At 24.3% G+C, this 15,772-nt stretch overlaps 5 protein-coding genes across 5 annotated transcripts; all 5 read left to right on the forward strand.

Moving 5' to 3' along the window:
• Positions 1 to 259: 259 nt before the first annotated feature.
• T551_01653 (uncharacterized protein) lies at positions 260 to 1,125 on the forward strand (the record flags this gene model as incomplete). Its single annotated transcript, XM_018373916.1, has 2 exons — positions 260 to 329; positions 380 to 1,125. The coding sequence occupies 2 exons, from the start codon at positions 260 to 262 to the stop codon at positions 1,123 to 1,125; spliced, it is 816 nt and encodes a 271-aa protein (XP_018230091.1).
• A 3,426-nt stretch (positions 1,126 to 4,551) lies between these two features.
• On the forward strand, positions 4,552 to 5,520 carry T551_01654 (uncharacterized protein; the record flags this gene model as incomplete). The annotated part of the gene is made up of 3 exons (XM_018373917.1): positions 4,552 to 4,888; positions 4,941 to 5,365; positions 5,413 to 5,520. The coding sequence occupies 3 exons, from the start codon at positions 4,552 to 4,554 to the stop codon at positions 5,518 to 5,520; spliced, it is 870 nt and encodes a 289-aa protein (XP_018230092.1).
• A 1,871-nt stretch (positions 5,521 to 7,391) lies between these two features.
• On the forward strand, positions 7,392 to 8,518 carry T551_01655 (uncharacterized protein; the record flags this gene model as incomplete). The annotated part of the gene is made up of 3 exons (XM_018373918.1): positions 7,392 to 7,548; positions 7,721 to 7,801; positions 7,953 to 8,518. 3 exons carry the CDS (start codon positions 7,392 to 7,394, stop codon positions 8,516 to 8,518), a joined length of 804 nt encoding a protein of 267 aa, XP_018230093.1.
• A 1,545-nt stretch (positions 8,519 to 10,063) lies between these two features.
• Positions 10,064 to 13,297, forward strand: T551_01656 (uncharacterized protein; the record flags this gene model as incomplete). Its single annotated transcript, XM_018373919.1, has 3 exons — positions 10,064 to 10,124; positions 10,165 to 10,228; positions 10,285 to 13,297. 3 exons carry the CDS (start codon positions 10,064 to 10,066, stop codon positions 13,295 to 13,297), a joined length of 3,138 nt encoding a protein of 1,045 aa, XP_018230094.1.
• A 757-nt stretch (positions 13,298 to 14,054) lies between these two features.
• On the forward strand, positions 14,055 to 14,918 carry T551_01657 (uncharacterized protein; the record flags this gene model as incomplete). Its single annotated transcript, XM_018373920.1, has 4 exons — positions 14,055 to 14,106; positions 14,148 to 14,540; positions 14,570 to 14,834; positions 14,885 to 14,918. 4 exons carry the CDS (start codon positions 14,055 to 14,057, stop codon positions 14,916 to 14,918), a joined length of 744 nt encoding a protein of 247 aa, XP_018230095.1.
• Positions 14,919 to 15,772: the final 854 nt, after the last annotated feature.

The raw sequence follows: 15,772 nt of genomic DNA on the forward strand, positions 1-15,772 counted from the left end.
AAAAATATCTTTTAAAAATATCTACTTTAAATAAAATCATAATTGAATTTATAAAAAAAAAAATCATATTAATTTGTTAAAAATGATTAAAATAGACAATAGATATCATTAAAAATAAAATTTATTTATTCTTTGTTTATCATTATATGCATACTTTTTTTTAAAAATATATTGTATTACGAATTTTCGTAAGTTTTTTTCTTAAAAAAAATCAAGATTTATAAGAACATACGGACTCATTTCCCCTATTATTTTACTAATGAGGGCCTCCGTATTTGCATTTTTTGTAGGGGTAGTACGTGCTCTTTTAAAAGATATAAATATTGCAGGTATCTTTTCTTTTTTTTTTGTTTTTTTTTTTTTTAATTTTTAAAATTAGCGTATGAAAATTCAGACAATATTTTGGATAATACAGGATACTTGGAAAATAATAATATATATTTAAATAGTCCCAAAAATCACGAAGAATCAAAATTTGTTAATACTCACACCCATATTGCTGATAAAACAGAATATGTAACAGAGGTGTTATACCATACTCATACAGAAGTGGTATTCACAATAAGAAAATGTTGTTCAGGTAAATCATGGCGTAAAAGTTGTGCAAAAGGGAAAGTTACTTCAAAAACTACTTCTCATGCAACTGTTTGTCCCACCCCAACCAAAGAATCAGATCCAGAACCAGAACCAACAGATTCAGACTCAATGGAGCCACCAAGCTCCACAGAAGACCTTGAGGAAACAGATGAACATGGGCCAACGGATACACCAGAACCAGAGCCGGAACCAGAGCCGGAACCAGAGCCGGAACCAGAGCCGGAACCAGAGCCGGAACCAGAGCCAGAGCCGGGACCAGAACCAACATCTGATCCAACAGATCCACCTCAACCTACAGAGGAGCCAGCAGAGACCTATTCGACCGAAAGTGATAGTGAGTGTTCATACACGGAGACAGTAACAATAAATGATGGATATGATGCAACAGTTACAGTAACAGTATCAGAAGAATCAGATAACAATGGAGTAAGTGATAAAGGGCACAGTGTCCGAATAGAAGGATTTCAAAGAGTAGGGGTAATTTGTCTGATTATAGGAATCATGGCAGGGATGTGGATAATTGTTTAAGATATAAAGAATATTTGTTTATTTATATTTTTCTATAATAAACTTTAATATTGATACTTGTAGAAATATGTCATTTTTAAGATTTTATATTCATAAGAATGATAAATTTTTGTAGAGATGTTAAACCGAAATTAAACAATTATTAAATTTTAAACATAAATAATCGTATTTTGATTTTTAAGCCACTAGACCGGGTCCAATTCATTGTATTCCTAAAAAATGTTTTTTTCGGGTGTATTTTTATTTCAATTAAAATATAAAAATGACGAAGATACATTTAATTATTTCCCAAAACAGAACATTCTAAAGAAATCAAGTATTTTTATAAAATAATTCCTTAAAAAAATAAAATATATTTTTTATGAGTTTAAAACTTTTAAAAAAATTAAATTTAAGCATTATTTATATATAAATAAAACCAAAACTTCATTGCTAATTAAATTTTTTTAATTCTAATTCTTCTGAGAATATATTGCATCTATCAAAAAACTTTCGTATTTCTAAAATTTTTATAAATTATATAATCAAATAAAATATCTAAATCATGCTTTTAATATATATTTAAAGCTCTTAAATATCCTTTATATATATTATAAAAATATTTACTTAACAATCAAATAAATATTTTTAACATTTTTATAAATATGGTGCACTAACAGTTAAATATAATTTAAAAAACATACAAGAAAATCACAATATTCTTTTTATAAATAACGTAACAATATAAATATAAAAATCTCGGGAATACAAAGATTTTGGGGTCTCGATTTTTAAAAAATAACAAAAATATAAAATTAATTTTTATTTTTAATAAAAAATTCAAATAATAAAAAAATATAAAACAATAAAAAACAATAAATCTTTATTTTTAAATAAAATAGTATAAATACATTATATCTTTTAAAAACACAATAAATCGGAAAAATTACACAATCTAATATTTACTATAATCTTAATTTTAAATCATCTAATATTTCTTCAAAATTAGATTTAATATAAGTTAACATTATAATCAAGGATCTAAAATATTCATAAAATTGTATTATTTGAAATTTGAGTATTATATGTTGAAAACAATTTTATATAATTAAAATAAATTCACTAAAAAGTCAAACTTCTAAAAAGTATCAGAAATATAATAAATAATAATAAAAGCATGCTGTTTATTATCGACTTTTTACTATCATTTTAATATTTTTCTTTAAGTTTTCACTTATTTTTAATGTCAGATATGAAGTATTTTCTATAAAAAAGAAAGTACTTACCATCATCATCATTTTTGCTATATGAAAACTTTTCTATTAATTTCCTTTATATATATATTTTTTCAAAAAAACATTGTTATTCTACTTTTTTTCTTTTATTTTTAACTTTTTAGAATTTATTCATAAAATCTACTTTAGATTCAATAATATATAAAACCTTTAAAAATATAAAGAATTAATATATCTTTTATACAGTAAGAAAATATTTTAGTAATGATCTTAAAAAAATGTAAATAATAGAAACAATAAATATCAAGTAAAACTCAGATGTATTTTATCAAGTCTTAGATTAATTTTAAACTTTTACAATATTTTCTAACACCAAAAGAAAATACGAAAATGATCAAACAAAAGGAACAAAATGCAATAATTTAAAAAATAGTAAAAAAAAATGTAAAAAATTGATACAAAAATTAAAAAAGTAAATATAAATTTTATAATTGATCTTGAAAAAAAGAATGATAATATCTATTTTTAAAAGGAACATTCCAAAATTTTAAAAATGACTGTAGCATCCAAAGGACAAATATTATCAAAAAAGATATGATGATTAAACAATGAAAGCTCTTTTTAGGAAGCTCATTGGGGATCTTGAAAATAAAAACACATGTAAAAATAAGCTTAAAGACATTTTCTTACAATTAAGTAAAGAAACTGATAAACTAATGAGATAGTATCTTGACTAAAAAACATGTCATAAACTTACAACAGTGAAAAGTATTAAATGTGAATGCTCCAATCCTTTTAATTAAGAAATCCAAAAAATATTAAATAAAAATGATAATATTTAAACAAAATTTTCGTGATTGTTTAAAGAATGTTGCATTTATAAACAGAAATACGGAAAAATTTACTAAAGTACTGTGATTTAAAGAAAGAATATAAAGAAAAAAGTATCGTCTCACAACTTCATGTTCAGATTTTAATCCTATAAAAACAAAAATTACGCTAACAAGGAAAATAAACATAGAAGACCTTTATAAAAAAACTGCAAAAAGAAATCTCTATATTGAAAACCATTTGTAAAAAATGTGATTAGTCTATTAACATTATTAACTTGGGATCTAACACTTAAAGACAATACTAAAGAAGAATCTCTAAATTAATCAGAAATAGATATAACTGTTTAAAAAAGCATAAAACTCTAAACATTAGAAAATGGATTAGCAATAGGTATTCAATCTATTTTCTGGAAAATAAACAAAAATATCTTCAGAAAAAGTTCAAACAAAATTATTCCCAGGCAAAAATTAAGGCCATTTTTGCAGAAAAACTACATAAAAACTGCTAGAGCATTTTTGTTTTTAAATTATAATTTTCTTAAAAATTATCCACTAATTTAAAAGCTACATATTATAAAAAAATACGTGAAACAATGGAAAATCAAGTATTATAGAACAAGATGCGAGGAATTCTACATGGTTTAACAAAAAATAACTTGAAAAGCTTGAAAAAAACTGATAAAAGAATGCAAAAAGCAAAATAAAGAAAACAACAAATTATTTGTATTATATGTAAACCTAACAAAACAATTCATATATTTTCTACAGTTTTACAAATAAAGAAAATTGTTCTATAGAGATGTTTCAACAAGAAACAGGATTATTTGATAAAAAGGACTACAACGACCTAAAGAAAAACTATAAGAGTATAAAACATGATTCGGAAAAATAAAATAATTATGTTGTTGACAAAACCATCATTACAATCAACTGAAGAGTACAGAATATTTGGGAAAGAAGTTATTAGAAGGAAAAAAAGAGTATTTAAAAAATGAGAATAGCAGTAAAAAATTTAGGAAGTTATGTAAAATGTGGGCTAGAAGAAAAAATGACAAGTCTTCTCCTGTATGTTCTGTTTTAGGACTTGCAAAAAATCATAAAGGATGTTAAATATAATAGTATTACACTAGAAAAACATATTAAAATTATAAAAATTCTAAAAAAAATAAAAGAAATAGAACTGAAGAACTATACAAACCTTGAACTGTATATTATAAAAAGTTCATACCAAATTTCAAAAAACTCGAAAAAAAAGAACATATGATAAATCCAGAAAACTTAATAATAAATACAGATTATTTCTTGGAAAAAAGAAATTAAAAAGCAAATTAATTAATAAATTCAAAGATAACTTATCAAACAATAACATTTATATACTAATGTTTGACAAGTATTCTATACAATTGACTAATAAAGCCAATGAACTTGGTGATTTTTGTGCCGGTATTATTAATTCAGGAAATAATACTGAAGCAAGAAAAGAATTCAATGAAAAACTACTCAAACAAGTACAAAAAAAATATATAGGATTGAAAAGTAAATTTATAAAAACAAAAGAAATGTTAATAAAGAAACAAAAAGAGTATAAAAATATTAAGAAAAAAATAGAGAAAACAATAAATACAGTTAACTACATTTTATCAACAAAAACACCAAATAATGTTTCAATAAATAAGGTTATACTTATTGCATCTACAACACGAAAAACTCAGTACAGTTAAACTTAGAAGAAATATAGAAATGAATATGACAAAGAAAAAGTTAATAGAATTTGTTTTAGTAGCAAGGACATTTAAATTGGTAACAAAGACATTTGTTCTTTATATAAAATTAAAAAATATACCAACATTTAACAAAGGATGTGAATTTAAAAAGAGGTGTGAATCAAAGGTTTTATATAAGGAAATGGAAAAAATATGTACAAAACTAGAACCATTAAAAGTAAAATTAGAAGTAGTAACAGTGGTTCGAAATACCGCGTTCACAGCAATAAAAACACAAGAAATAGAAAAAAAAACAACAATAAAGGAGCAAAAATCTGTATCAATGTATATAATGAATATATGGGTTATGCATATCTCGATAAATACATCTATATTTACACTGACATTTATAGTAATGTCAACAATAATATTCATATCAACGAAACAATACAAACCTATAAAGTGTACAACAGAGGAAAAGGCAAGAGAAGTATAAATAAATTATAAATTGAGTATGAATAAATAAACTGGAGCAAGGACAAAGTACTACAGAAAAAAAAACTTGATAAATTGGCGAATGAAATCTTAAAGAAAACTATAACTTTAGAAAAAAATGTACTCGTAAAACTTTATGTGAAAAAATAGATAGAATAAGCTTAAAATTACAACCATTAAAAATGAAGCTACAAAAAATAAAAACAGTAACAAAAAAAAGCAACTTTAATAATAAAGATAAATGGAGCAAGAAAGATGGTAAAAGAAAAATACACAGCAATTCGCATGAAATACTTGAGTTACATATGCATGAACATACATGACTATATCCACAACTTCTAAAATTGCATTAACTCTCTAACACTAAACCGATAAGACAATACAGATCCATAATGTATATTACAGAAAGAAGTAGGATATCTGAAATTAAGCGAAGGTTTGAAAATGAGTGAATAAACACAATCGAAATAGTACTAGTAATAGTTATTTTAGTTATAATATAAGAAAAAAATAAGTTTAAGAAAGAATATGCATGTTTAAAATAGATAAACAAGTAAAACAAGACATAATAAAAATTAAAAAGAAAAATGCTGTTTTTTATAACAATTTAAAATGTATTTTAACCAAAAGACATATCTCAAGATAATTAATAATATTCCTAATTTAGGAAACTTTATTGCTTATATCTTTTATATTTCTTATTTATTTACATTCTATTTACCCTGGATTATCTTAATGATCATACTTCTCCCATAAGATAGTCAAGTCCAGGAGAATCAAAATATCATAAGACTCTAAAGCTTCAATGTAAAAAAATCACTAGAATTTATTTTATCTTTGATAATAATTTTAATATAAAATTTAAAATAAAAAAATTAAAATAAAAGTAAAAAATTAAAAAAACTAAATAAAATAGTTCTTTACAAATAACACCAATTTATAACAACTACATAAAACATCCATAAATTTTGCCAACTTTTATTACTTAAATAATTGATTTAAGTAATTAATGAACTTGAAAGTTTAAAAATATTAAAAATAAAGAATATATCATTTTATTAAAATAAAAATGTAAATTAACTAAATTATTAAAAAATAAAAAGTATATCTATTAAAAATAAAAAACATATCATTAAAAATAAAAAATATATGATTAAAAACAAAATCTATACCTCTAAAAGTTAGGGAAAAATGATCAAATTATTTTGAGAAATAAATGAATTTTACGACAAAATAGAAAAAACATTTAATATTTAATAATAAAAAAACAAAAAAACATTTTTAATTAAACATATCATAACACTATTATTTGAAATGAAATCAGTTGTAAATTATATTTAATATCATATTTTTCATGCAGACTTTTATATTTTGCAAAAATTAATATAAAAAATAATTTTTTAAAAAAATATGCAAAATTAAAAAAACAAATCACAAAATCAAATAATATTAAAAAAATAACATCAGTAAATTTATTATTCTACAATGTGTATTTTTGATCTAAATTTTGAACTCTTAATACTAAATTCATAAAAAAAATCAATAATTATCCTCTGTCTTAAATAAAAGTCTTTAGCTTTACAGTTTTAAGTGTCATATCATATATTTTTTCAAAAAAACGTTAATATTTTTGGTATTTTTATTTCTTTTTATTTTTTTTTTAACTATTATATTTTCGAGTCAAAAAAAGAACTAAATATACTTAATCCATCAACACAGTCTGAATTAATTAGTCCGTTATCGAAACGTTTATCTGAATACTCTGATTTTAAAGAAAACAATGTTTCTTTATCTCTTCTAATTCTTAGAGGTTTTGTAAAAAACAAAGAATAGTGTAAATCAGCACTAAAACATATATGATCATGTAAAGGTAAATCCATCTATTGGAGAAGGGGGGGGGGGGGTTCAATGATATACTAAAGAAATTCTGTGCAACTGGAGACGGCACTTTATGTGACTTTTTAACTAAGCAAGATAACCAAAGATTTATCCCAGTTTAGAAAAAATGTAATGAATTAAAAATGAAAATTAGTCCTTTTTCTACTTTAGAAGAAAATTTAGTTCAAAAAAATCAGAAAAACGTAGTTGTTAAAGATTATGAAAATTGTGAACCAATGTATAACATTTTTCAAAAAAATTGTGATGAAAATATTCGCAATTTATACTTCAGATTAAAAGGTTATTGTTATAAAATATTTGAAGAGAAGTTTAATAATATGGTTTTACAGGCATCATTGAAAAATACTTTTAAAAACATTACTAAAAACATTATGCCACGATGAACTCCGTAATCAATGTCATTGTTTAATTTCTTTTGGGTCTATTGTTGTCAAATCTTACTTTGAAATAGAGCAAACGTCTAATTCTCTAGAAAAAGCTAATCAAGCAACAAGTACTTCGACTGCAGAAACTCTAGGAAATATTAAATTAGGTAAATGTAATTCGACATTTGCACACCATCATTTGGATTTGATTTTTTTTAAAGCAAAAGGAAAAGGGATTCCAGTTCCTTTAAAAAGACCATATCTTACCACTCTTAAGATATATCGATTCCAAAATAGAAAATTCTAATAGTTTAAAAGATGAATGTGAAAAAGTTTTTAAAGATTATAAAAAACATAAAAACGTATTTCCTAATCTCAGTGCATATTGTAGTAAGAACTATAAAAATGAATGCGATGAAGTAGTAAAAGGAATAGATAAAATATGCGAAAATCTAAAAAGCACGTTTGAAAAGTTTGGACTTGATTCTAGAAAAAGTATTATTACTACATTATGGGGTAGCAAAAGCAATATAACTATACGTCAATGCTCTGCATTTACTCAACAATGTTACTACTTTGTAGCTCTTTGTCCTAATGAGGATCTATGCAAAATGTTAGATCTTTTTTGGCTTAAAGCACGATATAAAATATCTAACTTAAATGTTATATGGAAAAAGTTCAGAGGGTTACCTTCCAATAATTTTACTATTTTTAATCCTAGGAACCGAATGTCTAATAACTCTTTCTTACTTAAACATATTCCAGAAGTATGTGCTGAGTTAGGAGGAGCTAATGAAATGTTATTTAGATGGTGTTTAGATGGCATTTCTAACCCTAACAGCCTTTATGAAAAATTTTGGGATGATGTTTCAGCAAGACAATGATTTGCAGATAGACTTTCTATATATAGAAAAATATCCTTTTCTTTCAGAATGTTTATTTTGTCGTCCAAAATGCAACTTTTTATCTGATACTTATCCTACTTTTTGTAATTCATGTGATAAGTTAAGAGTCCTGTCATAAGAATGGTATTGTAGGTTTTGAAAAATTTGACTTTAAGTCGATCTAATTTTAAAATTGAATAAATTTTACGTTAAAACTTTATCTTTCATTGAATAATAAAAGTAAATTACATTTTATTTAAAAAATACAGTCTAGAATCCTGATTTTAAAAATAATATTATCAAAAAAATTGTTTTTCTATTTTTCTAATAATTCAAAAAACATTTTTCAAAAGTATATCAAGGAATATTAATATTAGAAATATAATAATATATAGAACAATAAAATCAAAATTTAACTATTAAAAATCATATTAATTAACAAGTATATTTTCATCATTAAATTATAAAATTACATTTTGCTATAAATTCAATTTAAGAAAAGTAAAAGAACGAAAATAAAAATATATTAATAAAACCAAAGGTGGAATTTTTGTTTAAAATAATAAATAGAAAATAACAAAATTTAACATTTTTACACTAAACTTGAAATTTAATCTTAATTTTTTAAAAAATCAAACCAACACAATAGAATCTTATACTCTTTAATTTCAAAAAGAATAATTATTGAATGCTAATTTTTAAACAAAGAATTATTTTTAAAAACAAATTTTCATAGACTTATAGTAAAACAAATTTTTTATATCTTTATATTTTCCACTACTATTTGCATAAAATATGTTATATTAAAAATATATATATTTTAAATTTTTTTTACATTTCTATTTTCTAAAATTAAAAATTATTTTTAAATTTAAAAAACCAATAAAATTTTAAATATCATTTCGTATAATTTTTTCCCGGATTAAACCATTTGACTTTAATTTTTTTTAAAATTACGGATATACAAATAAGTGAAAAACACTTTTTGAACATTTAAAAAACAAATAAGCAAGGTTTAAAACAACGTATCTATACCTAATAAATAAGAAAATGAAATAACAAAAAAAGAACTATAAATTAAATTAAAAATAATATCTTCAGTATCAATTTAAAATGAATTTTAACAAAAAGAATCTTTTTCTAAACAATTAAGTCATGATTTTCACTTGACTGTCCTTTTTTCACTGCTTACACCTTTTATATTATGTTTATATTTTCCATTTATTTATTTTTACGTTTATCCAAAACATTTACCCCAAATTACTTGCACTACCCCATGGGGAATAATTTTAAAATGAAAAATTCAACAAAAAATTTAAAAAAAACACAAAAGAATATCATATAAATAATTTAAAAGTTGCATTTTAACTCTAAAATTAGATGCAAAAAAATAAAAAATATAATTGTAATATAAAATAATATTTATCTATTTACTGCATATTTATTATTAATTTGTTATCGCTTATCGGTATTTTTTAATGAAAATGATTTTCTCGATATTTTTTTCAGTTAAATATAAATGAAAGCGTTTATAGTTAAATATAAATGAAAGCGTTTATACTAGCTGTTTTTTTTGGAATAATACGTGCTTTCTCAGAAAATATTGGTATTTTATTTTATTCTTTATTTTGTTTAACTTTCTTTAGAATTTATTCATAAAAAGTCTGTTTCATTAAATTCATTACAAAATACATCATTTAATCCAATAGTGTATGAAATCTTTAAGTAACACCAAAACATTTAAAATTAACAAATTTTTTATCTAGTGAAGAAAGAATTTTCGCTTTAATTTTAAAAGAAAACGCAACAAATAATCAATGTAAAATAAAACTAAAAAAATATTGCGAAAATTTTAAAAATACAAATAAAGCACTAAGTGGTGTTTTTCTGGAATTAAGTGAACTATGTGAAGACACTAAATTAGATGGAAAATGTACTTATTTGAAAGAACGACTTGCAAAACAATATGAAGCACTTAAAATGAATTTAAAAGATATAGAAACTGAATCATCACTAAACAGCCTAAAATGTATTATGCAATCTAAATGCATGTTCTTAGAGGGAGTTTATCCAAATGAACTTAAAAAAAAATGTAATTATTTAAGAGTATTATGTAAAGAAGAAAAACAAGACAGTTTGACAACAGAATTCCTTCTAAGAGTTTTTACTAACAATTTAAAAACTGAAGGAGACTGTGAAAAAATAATTGATAAGAAATGTCTTATATTTATGGAAGAAAGTGATAAACTAATGAAATTTTGTCTTACTCCCTCGAATAGATGTAAGGATCTCATAAAATTAATGGAAAAAAAATGCAATAATTTAGAACTTGAGGCACAAATTTTTATCGAAAATACTAAAATATCAAAAGAAAAATGTAATTCATTATTTGAGGAATGCTACTTTCATAAATCAAATTGCAATAATACTCTTAATAATAAATGTAAAGAAATAGAAAAAAAGTGTGAAAATGAAGTAGAATACAAACATTTTTCTTTACCATTTAACCCAATAGGAAAAGAAATTGTATTAATAGAAAAAGTTGGAAAAGAAAAATTATTCAAAGATGAAATTGGAAAACCAGGAATAAAGGATACAATTGATCTTTTAGTATTATTATCAAATAATTATTTATATGGCTGCAAAACTAATATTGAAAGCTGTCATAAATTTTGCAGCCTTTTACCTCAATTAGAGGATTTATATGACAGTACTAAAGAAAAAATGGATAAAAGCAAGGAAGAAATATGTAATACCTTAGAAGAAAAATTGAAACCTAAATGTAGGTTTTTTAAATCAAAATTATATAATTTGTCACTATCAAATACTAAAGAAGATAATGAAGATGCTACGCTTATAGAATGGACCAAGCAATCTACTGAGTTTAATGAAAAGCTTTGTATAGATTTAGAATCAAAATGTTTTTATTTAAAGAAACCTTGTAATGACGCGGGTATTAAAATGTTTGATGCATGCATCAATTTAGAATCAACATGTTTAAAAACACGGCTTTTCAAAAAAGAGTATCAACTATTTCAAGGTGTATTAAAAGGAAAACTGCATGATTTAGAAAATAATTTACTTGAAATATGTGTAAATGAACTATGGATTCTATGTAAGAAAATAATTAACAATAATAATCCTATATTAATGGATCTTTGTCTACACCCATGGGATACTTGTAAAGAACTTGCAAATGATATTGAAAGGCAGAGTAAGAGACTTAGAAACGATCTGGATTGGAAAAGGGATTTTCCAGATGAAGAGGACTGCAAAAAACTAAAAGAGAAATGTGAAATGTTAGGACATGATTCAAAAATGAACGACTTACCATGTTTTACACTGAAGGGGCGATGTGATCACTTAAAGAATGCAAAAGAATTGGAAGATATTTTATTAGAGGAAAAAGCAGAAAATTTAGGCGATTTAAATACATGTATAAAAAGAGTTTCAGAAAAATGTAATAAATGGTCTAAAAAAAAGAAAACAAAGTTTATTATTTCATGTATACAATTGAATGCTACTTGTCGAATAATTATTGAAAGTATTAAATTTAAATGTACTGCATTAGGAAAAAACATAGAAATTGAAAACGTTTTAGATCAAGTGAAGAATAATGATGTAAACATGAAAAGCCCTATATGTGATTTATGGGAACCCTATTGTGATAAATTTACGTTGAGCTGTGAAAAACTTGCACAAAATAATGGAAAGAATGGAAAATGCAAAGAACTAAAAGAGAGCTGTAAATCGTATCGTGAAATACAAGAACAAGAAGTGAGACTTATCTATGAATTAAGAGGAAGTCTCAATAGCGAAAATAAATGTAAATCAACCTTTAATGAACACTGTTTGCATTGGGATAAAACGAAAAATGATACATTCAAGAATTTCTGTAATAATAACATTGATACCAAAAATAATACAACTAAAAGTGAACTGTGCAAAAAATTATTAGAACGTGTAAAGGAAAGATGTACAAAATTGTTGACAAAATTAAATGACATGGCTACAGAAATAGAAAAAAACATAAAAATTGTTGAAGAATTGAACGAAGCTGCAAAAAAAGCACTAAAGAATATAAATCTTATTTTAACTTCAAGCAAACAAAAAACAGGTTCTAACATAAATAACACAATATTAATTCTAGCTTATAATGCAAATGCTGACAGGAATGTAAATTTAAAAACAGATGTAACTCAGAAAAATCAATCAAAGTATTTGGAACAAAAGGAGACAAAAGTGAATATTACAGAAAAAGAAGTTGAAGCGTTTAATGCAGCAGCAGAAGCATTAAAGGTTTATACAGAAGTCAAAGCAGAGTGCAAAGGTCTGCAATTAGAATGTGAATTTAAGGAAGATTGTTCTGAATACAAAGATGTATGCAAGAAAATCGAAGATGCATGTAATAAATTAAAGTCATTGGAAATCAAGTCTTTAGAAACAAAAACAATTAATCAAACTATAAAAACAATTGTTACAAAAACCGAGACAAATACAACGCAAAAAACACTGACAACAGGAGAACAATGTATATCGATTTCTACAACAGACAAGTGGATTACGCGTACATCAACACACACACACACATCTACACAAACATCCGTACTAACACTAACTGTAACATTGACATCAACGAAGGGATGTCAACCAGTCAAATGTACTACCGGAAGTGAAGATGAAACAAGGGATGTAAAGCAAAATGAAGGATTAAAGATGAATGGATGGGGTCTGATAAAAGGAGTAATGTTAACAATGATTATTTCAACTATGATTTAAAAAATAAATGGGAGTGGTTTAAAAAACATATGTATTTGGGATGAAAATATTAAAAAAAGATCTATATATTTATTTAGGATGAGCATGGTTTAGGACAAGACATTTATATTTAAAAGATGGGGAAACAGAATAGAACAAAAAGTAGAGAATAATCTGAATGATTCCTTTAACATCAATTTAAACTGCATATTAGAAAAAACATGTATTTTTATACAACTAGTTCGTATTTTTCTCTCAAATAGTCTTTATTTCTTTTCCAGAGTTTTTTACATTATATTTATTATCCATCCATTTTTGCGTTTACCCCGGATTTACCCCGGATTTACCCCGGATTTACCCCAAAATTTAAAGTATCACGATGCAGCCAACTACGCCTTAGACAGCGGGCACCTTTTAAATATATTTGTACACACTGCATGTTTGACAAGTTTTATCATAGAATTTACTTGAACTCCCTTAAAATTAAGAATAATTTAAAATTCAAAGCAGAACTTGGGAAAGTAATAAATGGTATTTCAACGTTAAAAGATGATGTCATCAAGAAAAATGAAAAAGAATGTCTATTTTTAGAAGAAACATGCCCTAATCATCTTACAAAGGATTTCAATAAGCTCAGGAATCTATAGTATCAGGAAAAACCTAATGAAATAGCAAAAGAGGCACTTTTAAGGGCACTTAATAGAAATCTTAAAAATGAAAATACCTGCAAAAAAAATTTAAAAATAATTTGCCAAGAATTAAAGAGAGTAATGAATTAATGAAATTATGTCTTGATGGAAAAAACATATGCAATGATTTTATAGATAAAAGTAAAAAAAATGCAATCTTCTCAAAATACAACTTGAAAAAGCATTAAAGAATAATCAATTAAAAAAAGAATGTATACCATTATTTAAAGAATGCCATTTTTATACACAAAACTGTAACAATAATGAATCAAAGTGTAGTAGTTTGAAGAAAAAATATGAAGAAAAAGAAATCATTTATATGCCTCCAGGTTCAGATTTTAATCCTACAAAACCAAAAACTACAATTGCGAAAAAAATAAGCTCAGAAGAACTTTACAAAGAAGCGGCGACACAGAGAATTCTAGTTGGAGGACCACCAGAAAGGGATGTTTTTGATTTATTAGTGTTTCTCTCAGAGAAAACCGATTTTAATGAAGTTCAATGCAAAAATGTACTCACTAATAAATGTGATTCTTTTAAGTATTTAGAAAAAGAATTAAAAGATTTATGTGACAGTAAAAAAATTATACAGATAAATGTAAAGAGTTTAAAGGGGATTTTGAAAAAACAAAGGTCGCTTTGACTGCAAAGTTTGAAAATAACTTATTTAAAAACAATGAAATTACATTATGGAACGAACTGCCGAACTTTCTTACTAAAAATAAATGTGCAGAATTAGAATCAGACTGCTTTTATTTTGAAAGTCAAAAAGATTTTGAAAAAATATGTAAAAATGTTAAAATAGAGTGCTACAAAAGAGGGCTCTATGAATTAGTAAACCAAGTATTGCAGGATAAGCTTCGAGGAAAGTTTCATGATATAAATGACCCATTCTTTGAAAAGCTTCAAAAAGAGTTAGTAAAGGCATGTGTGGGTCTAAAAGAAAAAAGTGATCAGCTATTTGTCTTGTGCATACAACCAAAAAATACAATCTTTACATTATTAGATAATTTGCATACTCAAGCTCAACAATATTTTCTTTAGTTGATATGTCTAAAATATTTAAAGATCCTTTATAAGATGTAGATGCTAATATTTTCCCATCAAGTGATAATGCAACAGTCCATGCTTCTGCGGGCTTTGTCTCTCCATTTTTTCCACCTAAACGCGCTATTTCTTTAAATTCCTTAAGACCCCATATTATAACATCACCTATGAGTCCAGAACTTGCTGCTATAAAATCATGACAATTTTTTGAAATACTATGTCCACCAATTTTATGACTTGCATTAAAACTATGAATAAGACGATGATCTTGTGAATCAGCATCCTAAACTCTAAGATAAGAATCTCCAGAAATAGTTAAGGCAAATTCTGAAGTTATAGCAAGAGCATATATGTCTGCTACATGTGCTAATATAAATTGTAAATTTTATAAAAAATACAATAAGCTTCAAAAACTATTTTCCTCAGTGTGAGCTATTAAGTATTGTACCTTCTGTTATAAGTTATTATAAGTTAACACTTATTTCTGAACTTACAAAATCTTAATATCATATAAATTTCAAGTTAAAAACACTTAATTTTTAAATATCATAATTTTAACTTTTAAAGATTTATTATAAATTTTTAAAAGGTATAAGTAAAATTTAATTAAAATTTAAAACCAAATTTGTAAAAAATAAGAATTTAAGGAATCAAAAAACTATTTAGAAATCCCGATTCTCGAATATTTATATATTTTCATATCGTTATATAAATTTCTATTTTTTATAATTATAAAATTTCTTAGAATTATTATTGAATT

The sequence above is a fragment of the Pneumocystis jirovecii genome, assembly GCF_001477535.1.
Source record: "Pneumocystis jirovecii RU7 chromosome Unknown supercont1.6, whole genome shotgun sequence".
Lineage (NCBI taxonomy): Eukaryota > Fungi > Ascomycota > Pneumocystomycetes > Pneumocystales > Pneumocystaceae > Pneumocystis > Pneumocystis jirovecii.